The following is an 11,219-nucleotide window of genomic DNA, read 5'->3' on the forward strand; positions in this document are numbered from 1 at the left end:
CATTGAACCAACATTTTTATAATCACTTTCCAGATTATTCCACAATCTTATTCCTTGAGCTGAAGTGCATCTGTCCTTCAGATTTGTTCCAATTTTAGGTTTTATAAACATCTCAAGTCCCTTAAGATTAAATAAACTTTCTCTCTTAACAAAATAAAACTGGATGTTTAAAGGTAAAAAAAGATATGAGAGCCTTATACATAATCTGCAAGATATAATCAATCAACTCATAAAATTTTGATAATTCTTTATTTAAATTTTTATTATGTTCGTTGGACTAAAGAACAGAAGTTTTTGAGGGTCTGTATGAAGTGACTCCACCCTCATGTCATCAGCCGATGTGACGTCTCTCTGCCTGAATCTGTAGAAGCTCTGATACGTTTGAGCCTGCTTACAGAAACATTTCATTCCTGAAAGGCTTTTAGATGCACTGTTCTTGTTGTGAAAATGCTTATGCAATAATTAATGCTGTGATGATAGTTTTTGCTAATTGTTGAAAAAGTATCAAAATATTTTCAGGGGTAAAATGAAAAAAGTGAACTTTTTAACTCCCCTCCTCTACGCCCTGTCGTTTATAGCTGACTTCCCCCAGTTCATATTTTCTAAATATGCAGAGTTTTGATTGGATGTGTGTTTGTGTGTGTTTCAGGAGTATAAGCCCCCAGCCACTCGACGACTTCACGAAATTTTAGGAGTAGAGACTGGGGGCCCAGGGGGCCGGAGGTCTGGAGAGCCAGGACACGCCCCCTGTGACTACCTGAAGTTTAAAGGTTTGCCGACTCCTTTCATTTCTACATTGATCAAAATTCATCACGATGTCCGTCGGTGTTTTTAACGAGCGTTTACAAAACACCAGCTGTTGCATCAAAAAATGCTCAGAAATATGTTGTATGTTTTCAGGGGAAACAACACAAACTTGATGATTTAAAACTTTTTGTTTATACAATACCAACTCCTAACAACCGTTCTCTCAGGGCATCATACAAAGTAACAAATCCACCTTAAATTCAGCTGTGATCCAAACAGTCTAGTTCAGAGGTTCTCAAACTGGGGTCCCAGGACCCCCAGAGGTCCGCGACATATCTTGAGGGTCCTCAAAAAATGTCGCTAAATTGTTAATTTGGTTTTTATTTTTAAAAATGCATAGGGAACAATGAACTAATAAAACAAACATAATAAACTTAATAAAAATATATATTCCCATGGCATTTAAGGGTTGAAATGGCAGTAAATTATCTTTTCAAACAGCATGGGGTTTATGAAGGGGTCCCTGAATTTTTTTTTGCCCTTGTAAGGGGTCCCCAGACCCAAAACGTTTGTTTCCCTAGTTAATCCAGTTTGTTAGCACTGGAACTTCTTTAGTGGAAAAACTCCTCCCAGTCATATTATATAAATCTACAAAAGCTGCTGTCTTTAAAAAAAACCTCTGCTGAGGGTTGGTTTAGGTAGTTAGATGATTTAAATGAGTACTAGAAAGTCCACACTGAGCTGAGTATGGACTACAAAAAGCCACCACTGGATGAAGGCAGGGGAATGATGACCAGAGTTAGGTGTTTAGGTAGATCTGTTAGTTTGTTTATGTCAAACATTTTAGTAGAAGCTTCTCCAGGTGTCAGCAGTATGTTGGCTGTGATGATGAAACTTGGTATCTGAGGTTGGCCTACCTGTTTCCTAACAACAAAATAAGCTCTCATGATGGTTGGTGTTCTTTCTCTTCCTGCAGACCTGATCCTGCGCATGCTGGACTATGACCCTAAAAGTCGAATCACACCATTCTATGCCCTGCAGCACAATTTCTTTAAGAAAACCACAGATGAAGGAACCAACACCAGTTCGTCTACATCCACCTCTCCTGCCATGGACCACTCTCATTCAACCTCCACAACTAGCTCTGTTTCTAGCTCTGGTAACGTCTCCACTCAGTCTGCAGACGGCTCAGCTTATTAATGATCTGTTATTCTCAGAAATATGGACCAGAACTGATTTTATACACAACTCATGCTCTTGTCTTTGCACCAAACTACAACAGATGTATTCTTACACTTCACAGAAATAAATGAGCGAGTCCAGATTAATCCAGTCCGTTTAGTTTTAATACAGTGTAATTATTTTCAGAACAGTCCGATTAAAATCCTTTCCAGTTCAAGCAGTTCATCTCGTTTTAAATGTTTTGTACATTTCTTGAGTCGGATGTGGCGTCAGACAATTTGCAATTATAGGAACCAAGTCTCGTGAAATAAAATAAAGATAAAATATTACTTGTAGTGAAGGGTTTGTCAGGTGAGGGTTGTGTTTTATTAAAACCAGAGAGTAGAGAATGTTGTTTCCATAATCTAACAAAACATATGTTGATGCAAAACAAATGGCATTAATGAGTTAATGATTTCTTTCCAGGTGGCTCCAGTGGTTCTTCCAATGATAACCGCAACTACCGTTACAGCAACCGCTACTACAACTCTGCTGTTACCCATTCAGACTATGAGATGACAAGTCCTCAGGTAAGCACCGTCACACGTCACCAGCAGCCTGCCACCCCACCCTCCAAGGTCGAAATTATTTTATTTACTGTAGAACGGGTCTTTAACTTCTGCTTTTATTAAAGAAACGGAAAACACTTTTTGGTATTTATCTTTTTATACACGACTGCATGTCTTTATTTTTTTTATCTGTGGAAGTTGCGTTTCTATTTAAACGTCACATGAAGGGTGTCAGGCGGGAGGAGAACCTGCAACCTTCCTGCTGTGAGACAATAGCTCAAACCACTGCTTACCCGTATCCCCCACATCTTTACTCACCATGGACTCGTGGACCACGAGTCTGCAAATAAACTACATGGTCATCGCTCAGTATCCCTGAAATAAAGTGTCTTTTTTTCTTACATAAACACTCAGCCTGCAGAGAGGTTTGAGTTTCACATTTTATTCATTTTGTACTTTGACATCAGGAAATGTTTGTTCCTCAGTTCTGTGTTGCCTTTGATTTTGCATCAAGTCTGGGTCAAGCTGCTAAAGCAAACCCTTCTTTGTTTATCTTTTATTTTGGTTTTTAGTTTTATTTTCTCAATAGAAAACTTATTGAGGTTTATCAAACTTTCTTATTGACACGTGAACTTTTAGAAAAATAGTATTTGACGTTTGTTTTCTTGTTTTGCTGAACCCATACTAAACTGTGACCGTCATGTTGAAGTACTTACTGCTTTTTTATTATTTACCTTTATTTAACTGGGAAAATCCCACCGACATCAGAGATGTCTTTTATAAGAGCAGCCTGGAGGCAGCTTATTGTACATGTTTTCAGTCTGGGGGAAACCCGGGACCTTCTTGCTGCGAAGCGTCAGTGCTAACTACTGAGCCGTTGTGCTTAAGTGTGATTTAGACTTACCATTACACCCCAAATACATCCAATGTGTACATATATAAAAAAAAAAAAAACAGACAGCCTAGGATAAATAGATAAGATAGACCCGCGTTAACGCCATAAATCTGTGTGTTTGCCCCAAAACAAGATGTAAACTGAGGGAAGGTATTGATGATGCTGAAGACCGATTCTCTTTAAAGTTTTAGTTTGCATCTTGAAGTCGACAACAAAAAAAGGGTTTATGAGATACTTTTGATACTCCGATATCAGTACTTACTACTTTGTCCAATTTATTGCATTTTGCAGCAACTCTCAGAAAATGCAGCAGTGACCTTTGTTTTGTTTTACTTCCTTTTTGTTCAACAATTATTTAAAGTCAAAATACAATCAAGAGTCAAACATTACCAATGTACAGATCAAAATTATTTTAATTATTCTAAATCTTGGTTTAATTTGTATTGTATTTGCATTATAAAAAAATTAAATACACTTACATTTTAAAAGTAAAACTCCTGTTAAATAATCACAAGATTTGATTATGACAAACGTTTTTTATATTGTAACCTGCCCATAACAATTACTTGAACAAATGCAAAGGTCAGTCAACAGACCACTCAGGCTTATCAACACAAATATATATATTTAACCAATAATAACAAAAATAGACAATTCAATAAATAAAATTGTGGGCATAAATACATTCAAAATGTTTAATGTAAATGTCTCAAATAAAAAAAACCTGTAAAAACAAGTTTGATAAAGTGCAAATGAAAATATAGCCTTTTTAAAGTTTTGCATGGTAGAACCAGAAGGTGCTCTTCATATTAGTGCCAAACAATAACAGTAACAACAGCTTTTTGACAAGTTTAAATTTTATTTAAAATACGTTCAAAATTTTTAAAAATAAACCACGAAAATAAATTAGATAAAGTGCAAATTAAAATATAGCTGTATCTGCAAATATATTTGATAATCTTTGAACTTTTAAAATATTACGTGGTAAAACCAGAGGCTGCACTTCATATTAGTGACAAACTTTGTCTTTTTTTGATGGGTTACCTTCATTTTTGCTTCTACTTTTCATTTAAAATAGGTTTCCACTCTCGGCTTGCAACTAAGGTTCTCTTCTACATATTAAAAAAGTTGTTAAACAACTGAGTTGCGCACTACTGCTCCTAGTGGTGAGAAAGTGTATTGCACCTTATTCAAAATCAATGTGGTCCTGCGGCCCAAATTTAAAAACTGTTGTTCTTTCGAGGCCCTCAAGGTGGCGCTCTGAAACTCTGCTCTAGATCCAGGACCTTGTTTGTGACCTAGATCAGTAAATGTGCCTCACCTTCTTGTCCCCCCACCAGGCTCCCTCCCAGCAGCAGATGAGGATGTGGCCAGGCAGTGAAAGTGGAGGTGGGGGTCAGGACCCAGCATATACCCATTTGCTGCTCCACAAACCAGCTGCCGCCCAGCCACACCAGCGCCACTTTTTGGACCCACCTCACCACCCCCACCCGACCTATTCCCACCACGGGAACGGTGGGCGGGGCCTGCGGCAGAGTGGACAAACGAGCTTGGGCGGAAGCGGGGGTCAGCAGGGATCCTCGCCCCAGTTGAGTGACAGCATGGACGTGGGGGTGTCCCTGGGGCTGCACCACCTGGGGGCGGTGTCTTCCATGGAGGCCTCTCAGTTCGGCTCTGCGTCTCTGCCCCTCGCTTTGCCAATGGGACTGTCTGCCTTCCGGACTCGGCCGGCCCCCACCGCCCCAGGGCCACAAGCCCCGCCCCCTGAGGACTACTACCCTGCCTCCAACAACAATAACCCTGCTCCGGGGGGCAGAGGGAGGCCGGATTCAGACGAAGGGCCAGCCAACTCTTGATAAAACCTGAACCATGCCCTAAAGCCATACAATTTTAACTTCAACTCCAACTCCAACTACAACAACAACAACAACAACAACTACACACACAGCCAGAGTTCAGACAAGCAGGAGGAGACACTTTCTTCTGGATAAGAGGAGGAAGACGGAGGAGGAGGAGGATGAAAAACGCCTTCCCTTTTTTTTTTCTTCCTGTTTTAGTTTCTCGTCACTGTTGCAACTGTAATTGGTAAAGAATGATTAACGAGTGTGTTTTTATTGATATGATTTTATTTCTCTTGGGTTTTATGTGTTGGGTGTTGTTTTTCTGTTGTTGTTGCTTCAACCTGGAGAGGAGGAAGGTGATGAAGAGGTAGAAGAGAGGGGGCCACGTCTCTCCATTTGACTCCAAACTGTGGCTGTCGGCTGAATGATTGTCACGAATCTGACACCGCTGCGTTCAGATTCAAGAGATCAGCAGCCATGACGCAAGTGCGCGTACACACACACATACAAACACACACACACAGCACTGTTTATATTCCAATCAGGTTGGGGAGAAGAGGGAGGGGGGGCAGGACACTGATGCCTTGCTGACGTTCAAATGGATCTCCTTCTTTTCCTCACTCTTCCCTCACTCCCTCCACTTTTCTTGTTGTGTTTCTCCTCCAGACAGCTCCTCCTCTCTGTGCTGCTAACCACCATGACAACCGGTCCGAATTGCTGCTAAAGATCCGACTCAGATCAATAAAAATAAAAACAGATAGAAACAGAAATGAAAACTTTTTAATCCTTGAGCTTAAGACAAAAAAAAAGGATAAAGTTAAGAACCACTGCATCTCAATGTATTTATTACTATTTAACAAGAAAAAACAAACTGAAAGTAATGTTTTTTTTTCTTTTTCTGCTCTTCTTTGTTTGGTTGCCTTCTTTCTGCAGGTGAGCTCTGATTGGCTATTGTAACAGAGAGTAACTGGTGACCTGGGAATGCCACTGGTTGTGGGGGGCGGGGTTGAGGGGAAGGGTTGGGGCAAAAATAAAGTTGGATATATAATAAGAATAAAAAGTATACTTTTGCACACCAAAGTCAAACGAACATCAGATCTGTGCCTTTCTTCCTTCTGACGCCAAAACACCTGTGTGCAGCAGGGATACTCTGTTCCTGCAGGAGCACAGTGCAGCTTCACATGATGGGCCCTGGCTCAAAACCACTTTACCCAAACAGAAGAAGCAAACTGATCTGGAGTTTCAGGGTATTTTTGTGATTGACTGGATTGTAGAGAATTGAACAAAAAGCAGCGTTGTTGAGAAAAGATAGATTAACACAGGGTTCCCACGGATCCTTGAAATCCTTGAAAGTTTGTGAGGTTGAAAACATTATTTCAAGGCCCTGGAAAGTTTGCGAAAACAGCCAACAAATTACACTTGTCCTTGAAAGTCCTTGGAAGTTTTTTGGGGATTGAAATTCTATATCCACACGACTGATTTTCATCATCTTTAAAAAAAATTAATTACAAAATAAAAAAAGCGTACATTGGATAATGTACACATCAATGTGGATAACTCAGGATTACAGTAAACTGACATCATTGTTTCTAACTCAGCAACCTCTATGTTCAGTTTTTCATTGAATTTACATATTAAACCTGTTTATTGGTAGCATTCTGTGGTAGCAGTAGGTAATTGCCGTTGCGCGTGGTTCTTTAATTTGAGGAAATTGGTACTGGAAAGTCTTTGAAAGCTCCTTGAATTTGATGTTGACCAAAGCTGTGGGAACCCTGTTAACAGTTCTTAGCTGATTGCATCAGTAATCGCTGTCATTTTCCAAATTTTGATATGGTTGAGCTCCAGTTTGTCTCCAGTCTTGCCTGCGTCTGTTGCAGGTATTTCACCTGGACTCCAGCTGAACTGAACCTTTAGTCTACGTTGGACCTTTCACCTTCAGCCAGAATAACTTCTGAGTATCCTGACTTGACCCAAAGGCTGGTTATTCTCAGACCTAGCCTGATCCATTTGAATTATTACAGGTGAAGTGGCTGATCATACAGACTTCTACCTTTAATTAAACTGTGTGCCATGGTCTGTGATAGTATCAGGGTTACAGCAGCGGTTTTCAAACTTCTGAACTTCCAGCCCACAAAACAACAGCTGCAGAAACATGTGACCTCTGATTTTACTGGTTTATCATAACTCTGTTCAACTTGGGCTTAATTACAATTTAACAAACATAACTATGATACTACTTTTATTCCTTTCTGAATGTTTTTTTTCTCAGTAATTACAGTGAAAATACTCAACTAGCAGTTTAGCTATATTTAAACTGATGTCTGGAAATCAAGTGAGGACTCCCACTTAATCAAAAAGAAAAAATAATTAGGTCCTCTGGATGGGTTCTTTAGTGAAACATTTCGTCTCTCCTCCAAGAGACTTCTTCAGTCTGATGAGTTTCAGGTGAACTCAGCCTTATAAGCACTGCCTCCACCTGGACAAACAGGTTAGTCACATGCAAAAGAGGGCCATCGCCTAACAATAGGCTGGATTAGCTCTATTGTTTTCTTTTTGATTTTTTTCTACCTGGATTACGGAGATGCTTGAGGACACTCCCACTTAATGTTTCATGACCCACAGAGGGGTCCTGACCCCGACTTGGGGATCTACAGCCTTACCCTGGCAGTAGCTTGTTTACCCACTCACTCAACTGAGCCATCATTTGGTACTTTTGTTTCTGTGTTGTTCTGACTGCCTGCAAAGACAAAGGAGCAGGGTGACCTTAAAATTTAAGTGTGGGTAAAATTTCAAGTTGCCTACTTTTTTCTGTTGGCTTCCAGGTTTTGTGAGATGGAGTGGAACAAGAAAGTCTTGTTGAGTGTTACCTCACTGTCCCAGTGGTAAAGGATGGACTCATTTTCTGTGATGAACCATTAGGTTATTGCTGTTACCATTCATCTAAACTAAAGGAAAAGGTCATATTCAGAGAGCAAACATATCCTAGACAACTCAGATCGACACTCGAGCCCTATCATAATCTCCTCCTCAACCCGAGGTTACAAGAGGAGAACCTGAAAAATCAAGTTTCACAGGAGGAAAGCAAGAATAAGTTAAAAGATGTTTGTGTTGTGGAAAGTCGTGCAGCCGTTGCACTCAAAAGACTCAGGACACCTGTTTATTTTAGAAACAATAATCTGAATACCCAAGCAAGTAATGAGTGAGGAGACCTATCTTTTAGTCCATACCATAGCCGCCATCTTGAAAGTTGCCACATTGGATCAAAGTTAAAACTTTTCAAACAGAAATGGGCTCACACAGCACATCACAAGAGGCCAGAATCATCTCAGAAATGGATTGTTGTCATCAGATGTGTACGATGTGTAACGTTCAAATGTTATCAACGCAACATTCAAAACCTTTGTTTATCGCAAATGAAGATGGAACTGATGGAAGGAGAGAGGATCGAGGCGATTCTGATGTTCTGGGAATGCAGCTGCTGTGTGAAAGCTGCGGATATTAGAAAGACCACCGATTTCACCTGTTGGGCTGTTGCATCCCTTCATCTGTGTGTTCAGCACCATGGACAGCACTTTGAGCATGTCAAATAACTGGACGTCACAGTCAGGGTTCTCACTTATAGGTTTCTGTGTTGATAACTTTTGAACCACATGATTTGATTGCAGCAATCTTTTTCTGAGGTAATTCTGGTCTGATATGCTGAATGACCACCTTCCCGTTAAAAAAAAAAAAAACTTGTCCTCGATCCAATCTGGTGGCTTGTAAGATGGCAGAAAGCAGGCCCCCTCACACATTACCTGCTGGGGTGTTCAGATATTTCATTTATACTTTTGTTTCCAAAAATAAAAGTGTGTCCTGCAACTTTTGACTCACCCTGTAGTTAAGATGCTGGTGGGCAAGTCAACAAATTTGTCTGCCCTCTGCTTTTTGTTCACCACTTAATCTGTGTCCATTGGTCCATTTTGATTCTACAGGTCTTAAGAAATTCTGGAACTGATCCTAATCTAATTCATTCACAGTCCAACACATTACCTCAACCACTGAATGTCTCAGCTCTAATCAGACAAACACAACACAACTGTCACCCGAGAGAACCTAGATACACTTTAGGGTTTCAGATTGTTGTCATCACTTCCCTTCGTTCCCCTTTAATAGATCTACACGGGTTATCCAAGGCTAAAGAAATATACATCTTAAATTAGGTCAAGATTAGAATAAACTACTGGAGGTCATTTTGTTTGTCCACATTCAGCAATAATCGGCATCTGGAGCCACTTTGAAAATGTGATCAAACTAATCATAATAAAAGCATCAAACTGTGGGAAAGCGTCACATCCGTTAAAAAAACTACAAAAAGTTTACATATTTAGAACCATTCATGGTTGAAAAAACTTTTTCTAATAACAGTAACGATTCCAAAAGGTGAAACTATGTTGCATAAAGTTGCTCATGAAAGTCAGACAGGTTTAGTTGAACCATCAGTAATTAAAGGAAAATAAATGAAAATATGTCAAAAAGAAATTAAGTTTTATTGTTTATGCAAATACATAATGAGTAACAGAGAACTGTTAAAGAAGCAGAAAGGAAGACATGATAAGACTGAGGGTGGGTCATACTGAGCTAAAGGACTTGGTTGTGAGGAAAAAGAAAGTGGAACATGTCGGAAACAGAAAGAGGAAGTGTTCTTTACATTACATGCAGCAGGTGGCGGTAAGCACCTTTCAGCGGTTTGCGGTCCACCATTAAAAGAAGAAGAAGAAGACAGTTTCTGCGCATGCGTACTATGGTTCAGTCCACCAGTGGAGCGGCGGAAGTCCAAACAAACAGTGGATTTGGAGTTTATCTTGGCTTCTTCAAGTTAACGGGTAACACGTATTTGTTTATTGGTTTGTTCTATTGTTTGTTTGTGTATCAGCTTACTGACAGTCACATAGAAACATGGTATCTTTATGTTTTATAACTTAAAGTGTGTTCTCTCAGCTGTCAGTCAGTCTGCTTCCTCACATCCTTCAAGAGTTCAACTGAAAGGTTTTAAGCTTTTAAATAGTTTTGGTGGAATTCCGCACAGAAACATGTCGAATTAAAAGCTTCTATTTATCAATTAAATGTTTTTATGTTCTTCAGACTTTATTTAGACTTTGGACCTAATCGGGCAGAAATGTGCTGCAGAATATTAACCAGAAAAACAAAACAATCATGACATTATTATATGTCACCACGATGTTCCCACGTCCCAGCCACAGTGTCTGCCTGAATTTATGTTATCAGTTTTATTTAATTATTTTTGTCATTTTGAAGTGAAATGTTTGAGCGGTTTTAATTTTCATTTATGCTTTTTCTAAAGATTTTTTTTTTTTTTTGATGGGCTGTGGTAAAAATATTAGGCTTAAAAATCAGTATAAAAGTGATTAAAACGGAAGGAAATAAAGTAATTGATTAGGTCATAATTCCTAACAATAACAGCTAATAAAAACATTTAAATTAGGAAATAAGACATTCACATTAAATACATCTCAGTTGGAGTAAAGATAAGGACCCACTAAAACACAGCTGAGCAGCAAGATATTTTTGAACACATTTTCATCTTTTTTGTTTGTCGTTTTTTGCTAAAATAACCCTGAAAATATGTTAAACACCAACATCTTGTGGCTTTTTGCCACATTACATCCAGTGTTGATGTAAACTGAGAGAACTTTATCTTTGTCATTGGAAGAACGCTTGAGATGGACCGTGAGTTGGACTGAAGCCGGTCTCCTGTGAGAGGAGACATCTGGACTGACAGTTGTGTGATAAACAAACTGTTTGTCGTATCAGGTCCAACAGGCCTGGCTGTAGGACCACTCCCGCTCTGACCTGCAGCTCCTGAAGTCAGCCAATGAAAACAGTAGCAGTGCTTGGAGGAGGGATCGGGGGGTTGTCTGCAGCCTACTACCTGTGCAAGAGCCCGCAGCTTACCAAGGTAACACACACACACACACACACACACACACACACACACACACACAC

At 39.6% G+C, this 11,219-nt stretch overlaps 2 protein-coding genes across 3 annotated transcripts in view; both read left to right on the forward strand.

Annotated features, from left to right (window-relative positions):
• dyrk1b (dual-specificity tyrosine-(Y)-phosphorylation regulated kinase 1B) overlaps positions 1 to 5,983 on the forward strand; it is a 64,790-nt gene extending 58,807 nt beyond the window's left edge. For both annotated transcript variants that reach the window (XM_014028918.1, XM_014028917.1), the window contains exons 10-13: positions 650 to 770; positions 1,724 to 1,906; positions 2,395 to 2,498; positions 4,713 to 5,983. In XM_014028918.1, the coding sequence (XP_013884372.1) occupies positions 650 to 770; positions 1,724 to 1,906; positions 2,395 to 2,498; positions 4,713 to 5,228 (924 nt within the window). In that variant the 3' untranslated portion in view covers positions 5,229 to 5,983. The remainder of the gene's footprint in view (positions 1 to 649; positions 771 to 1,723; positions 1,907 to 2,394; positions 2,499 to 4,712) is intronic.
• Positions 5,984 to 9,810: 3,827 nt separating this feature from the next.
• Positions 9,811 to 11,219, forward strand: part of ppox (protoporphyrinogen oxidase) — a 13,119-nt gene continuing 11,710 nt past the window's right edge. Inside the window, exons 1-2 of the mRNA XM_014028919.1 lie at positions 9,811 to 10,078; positions 11,028 to 11,172. Coding sequence (XP_013884373.1) covers positions 11,089 to 11,172 — 84 coding nt within the window. The 5' untranslated portion in view covers positions 9,811 to 10,078; positions 11,028 to 11,088. The remainder of the gene's footprint in view (positions 10,079 to 11,027; positions 11,173 to 11,219) is intronic.

Source organism: Austrofundulus limnaeus, unplaced genomic scaffold, assembly GCF_001266775.1.
Source record: "Austrofundulus limnaeus strain Quisiro unplaced genomic scaffold, Austrofundulus_limnaeus-1.0 Scaffold830, whole genome shotgun sequence".
In the NCBI taxonomy this organism is placed as follows: domain Eukaryota; kingdom Metazoa; phylum Chordata; class Actinopteri; order Cyprinodontiformes; family Rivulidae; genus Austrofundulus; species Austrofundulus limnaeus.